The 18,459-nt window shown below is 45.2% G+C and overlaps 1 protein-coding gene across 1 annotated transcript in view; it reads right to left on the reverse strand.

Moving 5' to 3' along the window:
- Positions 1-18,459, reverse strand: part of SH3YL1 (SH3 and SYLF domain containing 1) — a 223,298-nt gene that overhangs the window by 166,000 nt on the left and 38,839 nt on the right. The window contains exon 2 of the mRNA XM_029595777.1: positions 6,491-6,601. Within this exon, the coding sequence (XP_029451637.1) occupies positions 6,491-6,601 (111 nt within the window). The remainder of the gene's footprint in view (positions 1-6,490; positions 6,602-18,459) is intronic.

Below are 18,459 nucleotides of genomic sequence, written 5' to 3' on the forward strand. Positions count from 1 at the left end.
TGCACAGCCTTTTCCAGTACAAAGAAGGAGAGTGATTCCGTATGAAGAACTCCGGTGCAGAGAGTAACTGATTCGGTTTGGCAAGACATATCTCCCGGTAAAGGCTCTCCATGAATGGAGGATAGTCGTAGTGGGTTTTTCAACTTGATGAGGGGGATCCTCAAATATTCCACTAGACTTCTGAGAATGAAGTTGCCTCCTGCCCCCGAGTCCACCATGGCAGGAGTCTGAAGCGTGACTGGACCGTAGGTCAAGGAGACTGGGAGAAAGAGCATAAGAGAGGGCGCAGTAAGGCTTAAGAATAGTCCTCCTGAAGGACTTTGGCCTGCCGTGCTATCGGACAAGTGGAGCATGTAAAGACATCATGGCTGGGCTGACCACAATACATGCAAAGGCTGCGTTTCTTCTGAAATCTTCTCTCCTTGGAAGTCAAGTGTCCATGACCAATTTGCATAGGTTCATCTGTATCAGCAGCGGGGACTACTGGAACCATCCAAGGTGTAAAGACAGTACTAGCCTGTTTCAACCCGGGTAACACCCTAGGCCGGAGGTCCTTCACTCTTCACTTTGTCCCAGAGACGTAGATCAAACCGAATAGCCAAGGATATTAATTCATCCAGCGAGTCAGGTGTTTGGCGAGCGGCCAGCTCGTCCTTCAAACGGTTATCCAGGCCTCTGCAAAAGAGAGTCTTGAGACATCTGGGGCCCAGCGTAGCTCTGCCGCAAGAGCTTTAAACTCGATGGCGAATTCAGCCAATGATCTGTTGCCTCGCTTCAAATCCACTAAAGCAGAACCGGCTACAGACATTCGAGCAGGGTCATCGAAAACGGATTTAAATAAGTCCATAAATCCTTCTATGTCCTGCAAAATGGAGTCCTTGCGTTCCCACAAGGTAGATGCCCAAGACAAGGCCCTTCCATCCAGGTAAGAAAGGATGTAGGTAGTCTTGGAGAGAGCTGTAGGAAATAGAGACGGCTGTAAGACAAAGTGCATGCAGCACTGGTTCAAAAAGCCCCGGGTCTTCTGGACTTCTCAGGAAAAGCAGATTGGAGCCGCCAGTGGTACAGAGGTCTTCAAAGTTACCTACGATGACTGACCTTCTTGGTTGGAGGCTGTGCCTTGAACCTTCTGTGTGTGTAGCTGATTAAATGCTGCAGTAAATTTCTCCAAGGCGTCTTGCTGCTCCGCAATGCGCTGGGCCAGGCCCGGTATGGCCTGCAAGGCATTAAGTTGTGCCAGATCCATGGAGTTAGCAATCTGTTCAATTCTGTTCAATTTGGAGTGAACAGTCAGCTTGGAATTAGCAATCTGTTGTTATTTAGGAGAGTTGTGGGTGGATCCTTGGACCGGTGGCAGATGACCACACCCCCAGGGGAAGATCCCGAGAGGAATCACCGGTCAGGTTCAGAGTATGGAGACAGACACACACTAGTTCTTTTATTAGACAATATACTGAATCACCAGAGGTGGCAGTAGTGAGCTGGAATGCATGGCTGGGCTGTAGTCCCTCGGATACTGGAACATCAATCCCTGGAGGCTGAACTGTAGAGAAACTGAAATAGTGAGTAGGCAGGGTAAGCAGAGTTCATGTACTGAACCAGATGGTAACACTCACACAATGTCTCATAGAAGCCCAGGAGCTGAAAAATATAGGCCCTCGAGGAGCGAGTACCTGGTTCCAGGGAAAGCTCTGAGAGAGTAATGGTAACTCACTGGTGTAGTTGGCAGTGATGACTTCCAGGCAGAAGAGCGTATCGAGTAAGTCTGGGAATGAGGGTCCTCGAGGAGTGAGTACCTGTTCCAGACTGTCACCTGAAAAACAAAGGAGAGAGCGAGGCCCCCGAGGAGCGGGTACCCCTAGTAAGTCCGAGGAAACAGAGTAGCTTAGGTAGAGTAACCCTTTTAGTAAGTCCGAGGAGGAAGAGTAGCTTGGAAAGTCGAAGCGAGTCCGTAGTCATTCCTTACTAACTCAAAGTGTTAGCAAATTCTAAGACCTAATATATCCGTCGCGGGTGACGTCATCTTCGGGGACGCCCCCGAGGTTCGTGCCATCGCTGGTACTTCAGTTAGGGCTGCGCCGCGTGCGCACCCCTAGGCTTCCAGGAAACATGTCGGGTTGCAGCGTCTAGCCAGTCCGGGGACGCCAGAGAGCCTCGGCAGAAGGACGCCGCAGCAGCTAATCTTCCTGCAGACAAAGAGGGAGGCACCAAAGAGGTAAAGAGGGCGTCGGGTACCAACGGACACAACACATTCATCATTCGTTGGAATACTGCGGGTGTGTTACAGAGGCCAAAGGGCATCAGCAAGTATTCGTAGTGGCCGTCCCTGGTGTTAAAAGCAGTTTTCCAAATATCATCAGGGCGAATCCTCACCAGATTATATGCCCCGTGTAAATCCAGTTTCGTGAAGCTGGAGGCACCCTGAAGACGGTCGAATAATTCTGAAATCAGCGGTAAAGGATATTTATCCTTGCGGGTTATGGCATTTAGGCCACGGTAGTCAATACACGGCCTAAGTGACCCATCTTTTTTGGTCACAAAAAAGACTACTGCCCCAATGGGTGATATAGATGGGCAAATAAATCATTTTGCAAGATTTTTCTGAATGTATTCGGTCATTACCTTTGTCTCAGGTAGTGACAAAGGATAGGTGCACTCCCGAGGGGGCATGGTTCCAGGGAGGAGCTCAATTGGACAGTCAAATCTTTGGAGAGGCGGAAGGAGGTCAGCCTTCTGTTTAGAGAACATGTCCTCATAAGCAGCATATGGAGCAGGTACGCCAGAGGATGTAGTAGCCAGGGGAACCACAGGAGATGGTATCACTTTTTGGAGGCAGGACTGATGGCAAGCGGGACCCCACTCTACTAGTTGCAATGAGGCTCAGCTGAATTGAGGAGAATGCATCTGTAGCCAGGGGAGTACAAGTACTATAAGGTGGATAGACTTATCCAAAACTATTAATTCAAGTTCCTCGAGATGTAAAGCCTCGGTATGTAACTGGACAGGTTCCATAGTCAAGGAAATCCAGCTGGGTAGCTGCTCTCCATAGACAGAAGCAATGCATAAAGACGTATCAAGCGAAAGGGTTTTTATACCCAAAAGCTGCACAAGATCTTTAAGGATAAAATTACCTCCTGCTCCGGAGACTACCAGAGCAAGAACCAGGAAGGCCCAGGAGTCCCAGATTAAAGTGACCGGTATTGACAATTGAGGGGCTGGAGAAGTTGCACCCAAGTTGGCCTGAACTCAGGCCAAGGAGTTTCCCGGACGGATAGGGCGTCTGTAGATAGTGGCCAGGTGCTCCGCAATTCAGAGACAGGCTGGTTTGTCTCCGCCGGAGGCGCTCTTCCGTTGTTAGCCGCCCTCAACCCAACTGCATAGGTTCTTCCGCCATGACCACTCTAGTGTCACTGCAGGATGCAGGGTTGGTAACTGGTGGTGAGTGGGAGCGAACCCACGAAGGCTTCTTGGGCATCTGACTCTCCCGGTGACGCTCTAGAAGACTATGGTCAATTCGACCTGCCAAATCTATAAGGTCCTCCAGAGAGGAAGGGAGCTCCCATGCAACCAACTCATCTTTTAGCTGTGGAGAGAGTCCATCCAGGTAGATAGCTTGAAGGCAGTCTTCCTGCCAAGCAAGCTCGGTAGCCAAAGTCCGAAACTCAATAGTATAATCAAAAAGACTTTGTCCTTGATGAAGATGTAGCAAGCTGGTGCATGCATTGGCATGTCGCCCGGGATCATAAAAGGTCCATCTGAAAACATGGACTGGCTCAACAGATTGAGCCAGTTCCTTCAACAAGGAATCCGAGTTTTCCCACAAGGGAGAAGCCCAGGCCAGCGCTTTCCCTTCAAGGCGGGATAGGATAAATGAGACCTTAGTCAACTCATCCTGGAAGACGGAAGGTTGCAGAACAAATTGCATGTTGCATTGGTTTATGAACCCTCTGCAGAGTTTGGAGTCGCCATTGAAGCGTGGAGGCGCTGGAAGTGTCAACAAGGCTCGAGGCATCGATGGAGGTGGCTGTGGAGGAGGAGGGGCTGGGGCAGAGACGGGCTCAGCGGAATGATCATTAAGCCGGGTATGAAGGCGTCCTATGGAAGCAGCCAATGCTTCAAGGAATTGCTGCTGTTCTTGCACCTTGGATGCCAGGTCCGTTATGGCCTGGATGGCACATGGCTCCACCGAGTCCAATGCGTTTGCAACCTGTTGCGTTGGAGGTGGACCCTTGGGCTGAGGTGGGGTTGATGCAACCCGTAGGCCGGTCCCCACCATCAGTAAGTGGAGTGGGCTGAAGCTTGCGGCCGCTGGAGGTTCACCTATACCAGCCCTCGTTCCCCTCGGGTTGAGCCTTTGGGTACCGTGGCTGGCAGGACTTAGGTGGGCCTCGAGGTTAACTAGAGATGAATAGCAGTTCAGCCCAGAGACAGCAGTCTGTAGGTGGCGTAGTTTTATCCTGGACAGGATTCGGTACAGAGGCTCAGGTGCCATAGGAACAATGGAGGACTGGAGGCACCCAAACAAAGGAAGGCCTAAGCATAGAAAGTCCACGTCCAGAGGATAGGCGAGGAGAGATTCACTGACAGGCTAGGTTCGGAGCCGGCAGTGAGTGACAGTTGTAGCAAGCAATGTAGAACTCTGGACTCAGGAAAGTCTATAGCGTAGTTGTGCAAAGCAATGGTCAGGATATGAAGAAGGCAGGCGTGGTCAGGCGTAGCGGAGGTCCGGGGCTGGAGAGAAGCTGAAGAGTAGTCCGGCGTAGCGGAGTTCCGGGGCTGGAGAGAAGCTGAAGAGTAGTCCGGCATAGCGGAGTTCTGGGGCTGGAGAGAAGCTGAAGAGTAGTCCGGCGTAGCGGAGGTCCGGGGCTGGAGAGAAGCTAAAGAGTAGTCCGGCGTAGCGGAGGTCCGGGGCTGGAGAGAAGCTGAAGAGTAGTCCGGCGTAGCGGAGTTCCGGGGCTGGAGAGAAGCTGAAGAGTAGTCCGGCGTAGCGGAGGTCCGGGGCTGGAGAGAAGCTGAAGAGTAGTCCGGCGTAGCGGAGGTCCGGGGCTGGAGAGAAGCTGAAGAGTAGTCAGGTGTAGCGGAGGTCTAATCCAGAGAATCAATCCAACACACAGCGAACAGGAACTAGGAGAACAAGAACTGGGAACCAGGAAGACAGGAACACAATGATGAGATGAATCAGGAATAGCAATGAGTACGAGGAGACCTGTTGCAAAGGCAATGCTATGAAGCGAGGCCTGAGCTTAAATATGCTGAAGAGTCTGATGTCAGCATCCGGGTCCGCGGCCAGGTTCCTGCCGCGGGCCTTTTAAAAGAATCAGTGATGCGCACACCTAGGAAGGGGTGTGGTGCTGATGGCGGTGTCTCTCTGTGGGCCACGCGGAGAGGCCTGACAAGCAGGGACATCTTGGCTAGTAACACTGGGTAGTGTGGCAGGGCCGGAGGCACCGGAGGGAACCAGAGGTCGAAGCTGGCGGCCCACCGCTGCCAGCGAGGAGGAGCCAGCAGCTGGAGTCTCACTGAAAATGTGAGAGGGCCGCACCGCGGGGTTGCTGCGGGCTGCAGGCGTAACATTTATAAAATCATGAGCAAGGTGGAACAGGGAAATAAAATCAAGAGTAGGGTGGAACAGGTAAATAAGGGACAGTTATTTAGTTTCAAATTATATTAAAATAAGGGGATATTCCATGAAACTAACAACTAGCAGTATTAAAACAAACTATATAAAAAAAGTATTTTTCACTCAAACATCAATCAAGTTATGGAATCTGTTGTTAGAAAACGTGGCCAAGGTAACTAGCATAGCAGAATTTTAAAAAGTTTTGGATAAGCTGCTAAAGGAAAAGTTTGTAAACAATTATTAGCCAGATGGAATTCAGAAAGCCATTTCTTGTTGCTGGGAGTAGCTAACAAGAAACAGGTCTTACTTTTTGGGACCTGACAAGTAATTGTAATCTGAATGGACCAATAGACCTTGATCTCACCTAGCACAGCATATCTTATTTTCTTAAAATATGTGGGTTCAAAGGTACCCATGTTCCACCAGAGGCCCACATTTTCAAAAGGAACCTACGCAAGGATTTTCCCGTTGAAAATGAGCCTGCAGGTTGAAAGCTGCAAAGTTTCATGAGCCTGCAAGCTCTTTGCAGAGTTTCATTACTGTCCTTCAAACAAACAACTTGTCTTTACAGAAACGAACACCTTCACCCATGACAATAATACTGCTGCAATAATGTCAAAAGACCTATCATATTCCTTACTAGGTGAGAGGATTTTCTTGCCATTATTTCTGAAAGTACAATGCCTTTTCATAATTACTCAAATCCTTCACAACCTCATATAGCAGTATTGTCAAATAGAAGCAATAAATATACAGAAAAGATCATTAATTTCAGAACAGCATAAGAAAAAGTAGTGTGGTTGCCATGTTAGTACACTTAAATAATTAAAAGTCAACAAAAAGTTTGAGGGTTAAATTTTCAATACTAACCAGGAATGATCTTATCAGGTCCATTTCTAGAGCTTATTTCAGTAAATTCTTTTAATATTTTTGCTGCTTTTTTTGCTTCTGATTTCAGATTGGAAGGGATAGGATTATTCACTGAAAAACAGAAACAATAACAGATGCTTAAAACATGATGTTACAAAATTTCTCGCTTATTCATGGTAATTATTCTAGAAAACATCCCCCATAAAAAACATAAGTGACAGATCTAGTTAATATGCAGAAAATAAGATCATATTATGGCATTCAAAGACTGGAGTTGCTTACCCCTGACAGAATATTGACTGCCATACTTCAAGGAAATCATGTGTTTTCTAATTTCATCTGGACTGCAAATTCACAAAAAAATTCAAGAATGTCAAATTACGTACCTTTATTATTTGTTCTCTGATAGCAGGTTAAAATTAAACATGCATCATGAGAAACCATTACATACATTATTGGTGTTGCGTCTGTCAGTCGCAGGCGATTACGACCGCTCTGCCTTACCTAATTTCTACCCTTTTTCTCCTCCTTGGGCAAGATGGCTGCCTCCGGTGCCGAGTGCGGAAACCCTCGGCATCTCCAACTCAGCATGTGCGTTCCAGTCTTCCATGCTCCTTCCCGTGGCCTCCTAGGGTGCGCGCACGCACGTTGCCTACGCTTAAGTACACGTCATGGCGGGAACCTCAGGGGCGTCCCCACCACATGACGTCAATACCTCTGGGTATTTAAAGCCTCTGCTACGCTACCTACGTTGAGTTAGCAAGGACTTCGGTTTAGCTACTCTGACCGCTCTAAGCTGCTCGCTTAGATGCCTTCTACCCTCCGGGGAATCTCGCTCCTGATGAAGCTCTAGACAACCGCTCCTCGGGGGTCTCTCGCTTCCAACAACCCTTCGGGGTTTCGTCTAACCAGAAAACCGCTCCTCGGGGGTCTCTCTATATTTTTTTCAGGATCTATGAACTACCTGGTACTCACTCCTTGAGGGCCTATCAGTCCAGTCTATCCTGCACCACAGACCTTTGGTCCCACCATCTCCATTGCCAGGAAGACGCCACCCTACGCTCCTGTGAGTACATCTGCGATCCAGATCTCCAACTCCACCCACCAGGCTCGGCTTTCCCGCTCTGCGGGTTCCCTTCTACCTTGAACATCTGGGTGAGACTTCTACATCTGAGATTGTCTGAACGTATTGGCACCATGCTGGACTTCAGTGCCTTTTCTTCCTGCCTCATACCATCTATCTACGGCAGTACAATAAAGCTTTCCACCTACAAGTGTCTGCTCTCTGAGTTTAGCCTATCGCTGCGGTTCCCCATGGGGCACCACCCCATGGGAGGAGTCATCTCTACTGTGACTAAGGGTCCACATGATGCCACAAACACAACAATTGGATAAATGTCTAGAGATTTTCCAGAAAAAAATTATGTGAATTCATATAGAGAGATCCCTGAGGCACTCCACTGCCCACTCCCTTCCACTGAGAAAATTGTCCATTTAATCCTACTCTCTGTTTCCTGTCTTTTAGCCAGTTTGTAATCCACGAAAGGACATCGCCACCTATCCCATGACTTTTTATTTTTCCTAGAAGCCTCTCATGAGGAAATTTGTCAAATGCCTTCTGAAAATCCAAGTACACTACATCTACCGGTTCACCTTTATCCACATGTTTATTAACTACTTCAAAAAAGTGAAGCAGATTTGTGAGGCAAGACTTGCCTTGAGTAAAGCCATGCTGACTTTGTTCCATTAAACCATGTCTTTCTATATGTTCTGTGATTTTGATGTTTAGAACACTTTCCACTATTTTTTCCTGGCACTGAAGTCAGGCTATCCAGTCTGTAGTTTCCCAGATCGCCCCTGGAGCCCTTTTTAAATATGGGGGTTACATTAGCTATCCTCCAGTCTTCAGGTACAATGGATGATTTTAATGATAGGTTACACATTTTTACTAATATGTCTGAAATTTCAGTTTTTAGTTCCTTCAGAACTCTGGGGTATATACCATCCGGTCCAGTTGATTTATTACTCTTCAATTTGTCAATCAGGTCTACCACATCTTCTAGGTTCACCATGATTTGGTTCAGTCCATCTGAATCATTACCCATAAAAACCTTCTCCAGTATGGGTACCTCCCCAATATCCTCTTCAGTAAACACCGAAGAAAAGAAATCATTTAATCTTTCCCTGATGCCCTTATCTTCTCTAAGTGCCCCTTTAACCCTTTGATCATCTAACGGTCCAACTGACTCCCTCACAGGCTTTCTCCTTCGGATATATTTAAAATGTTTTTACTGTGAGTTTTTGCCTCTACGGCCAACTTATTTTCAAATTCTCTCTTAGCCTGTCTTATCAATGTCTTACATTTAACTTGCCAACGTTTATGCATTATCCTATTTTCTTTTGTTGGATCCTTCTTCCAATTTTTGAATGAAGATCTTTTGGCTAAAATAGCTTCTTTCACCTCCCCTTTTAACCATGCCGGTAATCGTTTTGCCTTCTTTCCACCTTTCTTAATGCGTGGAATACATCTGGATTGTGCTTCTAGGATGGTATTTTTTAACAATGACCACGCCTCTTGCACACTTTTTACTTTTGTAGCTGCTCCTTTCAGTTTTTTTCTAACTATTTTTCTCATTTTATCAAAGTTTCCCTTTTGAAAGTTTAGCACAAGAGCCGTGGATTTGCTTACTGTCCCTCTTCCAGTCATTAATTCAAATTTGATTATATTATGATCACTATTGCCAAGCGGCCCCACCACTGTTACCTCTCTCACTAAATCCTGTGCTCCACTGAGAATTAGATCTAAAATTGCTCCCTCTCTTGTCGGTTCCTGAACCAATTACTCCATAAAGCTATCATTTATTCCATCCAGGAACTTTATTTCTCTAGTGTTTACCAATGATACATTTACCCAGTCAATATTGGGGTAATTGAAGTCTCCCATTATTACCGCACTACCAATTTGGTTAGCTTCCCTAATTTCTCTTAGCATTTCACTGTCAGTCCCCCCATCTTGACCAGGTGGATGGTAGTATACTCCTATCACTATAGTCTTCCCCGACACACAAGGGATTTCTACCCATAAAGATTCAATTGTGCATTTAGTCTCATGCAGGATGTTTATCCTGTTTATCCTGTTGGACTCTATGCCATCCCGGACATAAAGCACCACACCACACCACCTCCCGGGTGCTCCTCTGTCATTGCGATATAATTTGTACCCCGGTATAGCACTGTCCCATTGGTTGTCCTCCTTCCACCATGTCTCTGAGATGCCAATTAAGTCTATGTCATCATTCACTGCTATACATTTTAATTCTCCTATCTTACTTCTTAGACTTCTGGCATTAGCATACAAACATTTCAAAGTTTGTTTTTTGTTTGTATTTTCATTCTGCTTTTTAATTCATAGGGATAAGTTAGAATTTTTTTTATCTCAGGTGAGTTTTTAGTTACAGGCACTTGGACTACTTTTCTTATTATATTGGAACCTCACTGTCAGGATGCCCTAATTCTAATGCATCATTAGTATCCTTTGGAGATACCTCTCTCCGAACCATGCGCTGCTGAGTGACTATCGGCTTTCCCCTTTGTTCTAGTTTAAAAGCTGCTCTATCTCCTTTTTAAAGGTTAGCGCCAGCAGTCTGGTTCCACCCTGGTTAAGGTGGAGCCCATCCCTTCGAAGAGACTCCCCCTTCCCCAAAAGGTTCCCCAGTTCCTAACAAAACTGAATCCCTCTTCCTTGCACCATCGTCTCATCCACGCATTGAGACTCCGGAGCTCTGCCGGCCTCTGGTGATCTGCACATAGAACAGGGAGCATTTCAGAGAATGCTACCCTGGAGGTTCTGGATTTAATCTTTCTACCTAAGAGCCTAAATTTGGCTTTCAGAACCTCCCTCCCACATTTTCCTATGTCGTTGGTGCTCACATGTACCACAACAGCCGGCTCCTCCCCAGCACTGTCTAAAACCCTATCTAGGTGACGAGTGAGGTCCACCACCTAGGCATGTTACCAGGTGATCCTCACGCCCACCAGCCACCCAGCTGTCTACATTCCTAATAATCGAATCACCAACTATGACGGCCGACCTAACCCTTCCTTCCTGGGCAGTAGGCCTTGGGGAGATATCCTCGGTACGAAAGGACAGTGCATCACCTGGAGAGCAGGTCCTTGCTACAGGATCCTTTCCTACTACACTAGGTTGATGCTCTCCAATCGTGAGACCTTCTTCCTCCAAGGCAGCATGAGGGCTGGCAGTCTGAAGTTGGAATTGGCTACTATGTCCCTGAAGGTCTCATCTATATACCTCTCGGTCTACCTCAGCTCCTCCAGGTCTGCCACTCTAGCCTCCAGAGATCGGACTTGTTCTCTGAGAGCCAGGAGCTCTTTGCATCGCATGTACATGTACAACTTCTCACCGGTGGGTAAAAAATCATACATGTGACACTCGATGCAAAAGACTGGGAAGCCCCCCTCTTGCTGCTGGACTGCTGCCTTCATCTCAGTTTTTATCAGTTCCTAGTTAAGTTATAGGTTACTATGGGAGTAGGAATGTGTCTAATTAACATCCTTTAAATGTATTAGTGAATTCACTATATGTCTGGTAGTGTTCTACAGGTGTCTGATCAAACTCTCAATAAAGTTTTTGTTGTTTTGGGTTTTTTTGTGAAAGTGGCACCTGCCTATAAATTAAAGAGTGAGCGAGGGGTGGGCGGGTTGGGAAATACAAACAGTCTAACTTGAATTATTCAGCCATAGTGACTCACTGCTCTCTTGATTAACAAATGTTGGTACCTATTCAAACAAAACCACACTACCTCAACACCTTTCCAAGGTGAGTAACTGAACTTTTCAACCTTTTTACTTAGGTATACACTGCTCCTAGCTTATTTCTAGCTTCTGGCTACTTTTTTTTTTTTTTTTTGGGGGGGGGGGGGGTGTTGTGTGTTTTTTTTCTTTTTTTAAATACAAACACTCAGTTCTGCTTACTAGCTGCCTTACAGACTTTTAAAAATAAACACACTACCTACTGCTTACTAGCTGCCTTATTGACTACTTAAAAATACAGTCTAACTTGTTTATTCACTGCCTTACTGACTATTAAAAACTCAAACACACTAAATAATATTCCCAAATAGTTAACTTTGCCCCAATACTTTTAAAAAAGACAATGTTCCAAGCAAAAACTTACTGATTCCTTTCAGCCACCAGCTAAGTCATCCAGCTAACTCTGAATACCGGAGTTAGCTGGTTAACTTACGGGGTTATTTTCCAACCCGTGAAAGGCTTTATCGCGGCAGTAGCATTCAAATTAGGTGGAGGGGAGGAGTTAGGGAGGGGATTAGGGAAATAGGCCGGCAACACCGCTGCCAGCAATAATGTTTAGAACATTATCGCCGGCAGTAGCGCTGGAAATAGAACCACCTTTTATGGTGGTGCTATGCCCGCAATAGTGTGCAGCATGGCCGCTCCGCGGCAGGCAAAACCACACTGCCGTGGTGCGGCCGACTGCCGGCTATCGCCCAACCGCCCTCCTTCTTCGCCCTCCCCCCCACCCTTTACTGCTGTGTTCATCATTCCGCAAGGAATGATGAATCCTGGCCTTAGCCAGCTAACAACTCTTCTCAGTTATGCCCCTGGAACACCCCTAACTTAGCCGGCTAGAATTTAGCTGGATAAGTGCCCAAATATTCATTTAGCTGGCTAAATTTAGAGATAGCAGGCTAAATGCTTTTGAATATGGGCCTCACAATGTCATAATGTATCCATTTAAGAACCATAGATGTGCTATTTGAGTCATACCAAATGTCTACTAAGCCCACCATCCCGTCTCAGACAGAGGCCAATCTGGGTCATTAGGAAGTACCCTACATATCCTAAACAGTAGATCCATTCCTTGTTCACTCCCAGAATAATAATTGTTTATGGAATTTTCCTTGGAAGTTTGTCGAACCCCCTTTCAAAATCAAGATATGCTAGAGGACTTAACCAAATCCTCCAGCAACAAATTCCAAAGTTTGATTGTGCAACACAGAAAAATTATTTTCTCCCATTTGTTTTAAATCTACTAATTTTTAGTGTTCGTCCTCTTATTCTTAGTACTGTTTGAAAGGGTAAACAACCATTTCCTGTTTACCTGTTCCAATCCACTCTATTAGGATCCATGGCACTCACCACGCTCAACGCAGCAGGAATGTTGCCAGATCCAGCTGCTATGACCAGCCTCCTCCTGGCTGCGCAGAAAAAGCACACAATGGCAGAAAGACCCCACACAGTGCCTCCTGATGACATCAGCCTCCTGGCATATATATATATATATATATTCATATTCAGGCCCTGAGGTAATTCCTCACCTCAGCAATAGATCTCCTAATGTGCCTTGCTCATCAGCGTGTGTTGCCTTGTTCCTGCTTGTTCTGTGTTTCAGTGTTTCTACATTCCAATCCTGCCTTTGTCTCCTGCCTTGTTCCCGAGTCCCTGACTTGCTTTGTCCTTGCCTTGCCTGGTCCTGTTCCTATCTTTGCCATTCCTCAGTCTTGTACTGTCTTGTCTTTCCCGCCCTCGGTCTGTCTTTCTGGATTCTGATCTCGTTCTGAACTTTGACCATTCTTGTCTGTTGCCCACCTTGACCTCTAGCCTGCCTACTAATTCTCATTAAGAACATAACATAAGAAATTGCCATGCTGGGTCAGATCAAGGGTCCATCAAGCCCAGCATCTTGTTTCCAACAGAGGCCAAAACCAGGCCACAAGAACCTGGCAATTACCCAAACACTAAGAAGAACCCATGCTACTGATGCAATTAATAGCAGTGGCTATTCCCTAAGTATAATTGATTAATAGCCATTAATGGACTTCTCCTCCAAGAACTTATCCAAACCTTTTTTGAACCGAGCTACACTAACTGCACTAACCACCTCCTCTGGCAACAAATTCCAGAGCTTTATTGCGCATTGAGTGAAAAAGAATTTTCTCCGATTAGTCTTAAATGTGTTACTTGCTAACTTCATGGAATGCCCCCTAGTCCTTCTATTATTCGAAAGCATAAATAACCGATTCACATCTACTCGTTCAAGACTTCTCATGATCTTAAAGACCTCTATCATATCCCCCCTCAGCCATCTCTTCTACAAGCTGAACAGTCCTAACCTCTTCAACCTTTCCTCATAGGAAAGCTGTTCCATCCCCTTTATCATTTTGGTTACCCTTCTCTGTACCTTCTCCATCGCAACTATATATTTTTTGAGATACGGCGACCAGAATTGTACACAGTATTCAAGGTGCGGTCTCACCATGGAGCGATACAGAGGCATTATGACATTTTCCGTTTTATTAACCATTCCCTCCCTGATAATTCCTAACATTCTGTTTGCTTTTTTGACTGCTGCAGCACACTGAGCCGACGATTTTAAAGTATTATCCACTATGATGCCTAGATCTTTTTCCTGGGTGGAAGCTCCTAATATGGAACCTAACATCATGTAACTACAGTAAGGGTTATTTTTCCTTATATGCAACAGCTTGCACTTGTTCACATTAAATTTCATCTGCCATTTGGATGCCCAATCTTACAGTCTTGCAAGGTCCTCCTGTAATGTATCACAATCCGCTTGTGATTTAACTACTCTGAATAATTTTGTATTATCCGCAAATTTGATAACCTCACTCGTCGTATTCCTTTCTAGATCATTTATATATATATTGAAAAGCACCGGTCCAAGTACAGATCCCTGAGGCACTCCACTGTTTACCCTTTTCCACTGAGAAAATTGACCATTTAATCCTACTCTCTGTTTCCTGTCTTTTAACCAGTTTGCAATCCACGAAAGGACATCGCCTCCTATCCCATGACTTTTTAGTTTTCGTAGAGGCCTCTCATGAGGGACTTTGTCAAACGCCTTCTGAAAATCCAAATACACTACATCTACCGGTTCACCTTGTCTGCTGCCTGCCTTGAACTCTGCCCATATTTTGCACTCTTGTTCTGGTCACCATCCTAGCGACCCATGTAAGACCTGCCAACTGCCAGAACCCCGGGGCTCAACATGTGGGGAAGTCGACTAGTATAGGTGAAGCTCCAGTCAATTCTGCCATAAGGCATGTCCACCAGCTGATTGGGCTGGCCTAGAGGGTTTGTCTGCAAGGGTGTGCCAATCACCCCTCAGCACCTGGGGCCACCATCATCTGATCCTTTGCCTTCTTTACACACTCATTATTTTATAAACCTCTATCATATCCCCTCTCAATCATCTCTTGCCCACAATGAAAAGCCCAAACTTTTTTTTTTTTTTTTTTAATGAGGGAGCCATACCAGTCCCTTCATCATTTTTTATACCCATTTCTGTATCTTTTTTAATTCTGCTATATCTTTTTTAAGATAGGACAACCAGAACTGCACATATAACCTTTATTATAACTTCCCTGCACTTAGAGGGTAGTAAAAATTCTGAGGTCCCTTTAAGAATTTACTAAAATTTGCAGTAAACTATAAGCAGTGCCCTTCTGTTGATTAGTTAGTTGGATACTCTTGGGGGAATTCTGCGCACAAACAACTTAAAATTCAGCAAGATTCTGAGAACTTTGTATTGGATCAAAATAACACAATATATATGACAATTTTTAAGTAATTAATTTAAAATGTAATACAGAAAAAAAGTTATTACTTAAAGATGCAGAGATTTAAATAATTTCAGCAGAATTTCCCAAAACATTCACTGTAAGAGTGTCTCTTCCACCCTCTCTCCCCCTACTCCTCTGGCCAGTCTCCTTTCACTTTGCCCTCTTAGGCTCCATCTCCTTCACCTGCCACTATCTGTCTCCTCTCCCTCTAGGCTAAACCTCTTCCACTCTATCTCCACTCCCAGAGTTTGACTCTTTTCTCAATACTGCCCCTCACCCAGGCTCCTTCTGTCCCTTTCTCTCTCTCTCTCACACCCACACAGGCTTTTTCTCTCTTGCATACACCCTTACACAGGTTCTGTCTCTCTCTGTCACACACTCCTGCACACTGGCTCCCTCTCTCGCTCACCCCCCTACACATAGGCTCCCTCTCACACACACACACACTTCCCTTCACACAGGCTTTCTTACACGTATACACATCTTTGCACAGGCTCCCTCTCTCACAAACAAGCACCTATCCCTTTTTAACACACTCCAGCTCCCAGTCTCTCACACATATACACAATCTTCACAATCTCCTCACATAGACTCCCTCTCTCTGGCACCCACACTCACACATGCTCTCTCTCGAACCCAGGTTCACAGTCTCAGACACTCTCACCGAGGGCTGCTCCATGTTCACTATGAGTGGAACGGTCCTCACTCACGGCACACTGGGGCCTGTTCCATCTTCGCTGCAAGTGGAGGCTGCCCGTTATGGTAGTGACTACTCCCATGTTTCTGTTAAGAGCAATAAATGCCGTTCCATGCAGTTATCCCTAAGTCTTATGCTAAGTGTAGTAACTGCTGCTCCATGCAGGTTACCCCCAAACCTTTTGTTAATGGTAGTAATATTAATCAAAGTAGGCAACTCTCAAACCCATAACAAAATTGCTGCTAGCAACATTTTTACAGAGGAAGCAGCCTTCTTGATAATTCAGACAATGCTGTTTGATCATGCTTTGCTTTTCGACTTGGCCATAAAAGCAGTCCTGCACTTTTTCCGTAATGTCCATAAAAGTCAGGGCCCAGCATTGGCTGTCATCTGAATCCAATTACGTACTCCACCCCTGCCTGTAATCCAACATTTTCTGTTGGATTAACAGAAAATGTTACTAAGTAATTTTGCAAGTAAAAATTTTTGTGAATAAAGAGGAATTTCTTGCTTGTGCTGTGACAACTGCATTTGTGTTAAATAGTTGGTAAGAGAGATTGCTCCACTGGCAGTCTGAGTCAGATGCATTTAATTGCTCTCCATTTCCACTTGCTAATTTTCCTTCAAAGATGCTGCCTAAGCGTAAAGGGAAGGTTTGAACCTACCCCCCAGACTCTTCCCTTCCCTCTGGACAGTGATTATATTTACAAACTTCGCTTCTGAATCAGCTACAAGTGAGGGGGTACCTGTCCCTGCTGTGATAACCAGTGAGGGAGCACCGGAATTGCTTGGGGAAGTTATCTTGAGTCCCCCGGATCTTTGGCTCCCGCTGGCTCCTGTGATTTCCTCGCCTGACTACAGTACTGGGCGACAATGTTGCTCTTGGGACTGTGGGGGTGGGGGGCAGAGTGGAATTCTACCGTTGGTACCTTTATCCTCTCCCCATTTCTGTCGGAAGTTACGGATACCTTCAACGCTGCTGTCTGTTTTGTCACTTCTTCACTGGCTGAGATTAAGGGGGAGTGTGAAAAGGTTCCTTCAGAGTCGGCAAAAAATGTTCCAGGAATGCCGTCTCTTGGAACTTTGGGGGAGTTCTTCCACCTTCCTCCCAAGCCAGCAATTGTTACTCTTGAGGCCTTATGGGCCTTTATTGTGGGGTTTGGCTGTTCTATGAAAGATTGCCTGATGAAGATTAAAGACCTAACTACAAAAATGGACTCTATAGAGGTGAAATATGATGGCAAACTTAGGGGAATACAGTGTCAGATAAGGGTTTTGGAGGCAGTTGCTTCTGAGGCCCAATACTTATTTATTTATTTTTATATACCGACATTCGAACTAGTATATCACATCAGTTTACAAAAAATAAACAGTTACTTACAAAGAAATTGAGAATTTTTACAGTGTTTGTTAAATAAAGGCTTAATATACATTAGTTATAGATTTGCGTGAAGGTAAATCCTGCAATGTTAAGCTGATTAAAGATTTTGGTAATTGCTCTAGAAGGCTGGAATTCCTAGAGAACCATATTTGACATTTAAATCTTCAATTCCTGAATTTCCCCAAGGTTGTAGGGGAGGACTCCTACCATTCCTTAAAGAAATATTTTCTTGAAATACTATGGTTTGAGGAAGGAAAAATTCCCTCTGTAAATAATACTTTTTCCTACCAGTTGCTAATAAAGAGAGAATATCTCAGGATCAATGCCCCGAAGCTATTGCTAATTTAACTCAATTTCTTGAGGATTCCACTGAAGAGATCTACGATCGTTCAACTCTTCTTGTTTCCTTTATTTCAGAACATGAACTAAACAAAGTAATGAAGAGCTAAGACTATAAGAATATCTCTGTACCTTTTTATGGACAGACAATATGTATCTTTCCGGACTTACTTTGGGTTACCCAAGAACGAAGACATAATTTCCTTATTGTCCAACCTCACATTACCTCTCTAGGGTTCTCTTTTGTATTAAGGTATCCTTGTAAATGTATAATTCAGTCTCAGAATGAATGTTTTGTATTGTCTTTCCAGAGCAACTTAAATCCTTCATTAACTCCAGGAGTATATTGTATACTTCTCCTGGGAAAAGTTAGGTCCTTTTAGATCCATGATATAAGTTAGCCGATCTCACGTTAAACCTGTTTCTTTGTATTTTTGATTCCTTTAATCTATTTTTGCTCCCATGTATATTAATTGAATTTCTGTTGTATTTTGGACATTGAAGCATGGGCCCTTGTCGCTGTAAGAGATGACACCTCCCATAGGGCAGAGCCTGTGGGAACTTGCAGCGATAGGCTAGCTCTAGGCAGAGATGGACACAGAGATATATCTTTATTGTACTGCAACGTAGATGGTAACCAGAGGATCGGGTGAGGATTCTAGCTAGGAGTGGAGAGCCAGATGATAATGTTCCGTCTGTATGTTGCAGAGTGGAATGGCAGCCCACAGTCTCACCAGGCCCGTGGTGCAGGGTAGGTTGAGAGTCTATGGAGAGAGAGATGAGATAAGCAAAGACAGAACTGGAGCGGCAGTACTCACTCTGATGCTGGTAGTTGTAGTAGGAGAGAGCCTCGAGGAGCGGAGATCTTGGACGAGCAAGGCCCCGAAGAGCGGGTACTGTAGGCATCCTGGTAATAGGTAGACAACCCCGA

This window comes from Rhinatrema bivittatum, chromosome 3, assembly GCF_901001135.1.
Source record: "Rhinatrema bivittatum chromosome 3, aRhiBiv1.1, whole genome shotgun sequence".
Lineage (NCBI taxonomy): Eukaryota > Metazoa > Chordata > Amphibia > Gymnophiona > Rhinatrematidae > Rhinatrema > Rhinatrema bivittatum.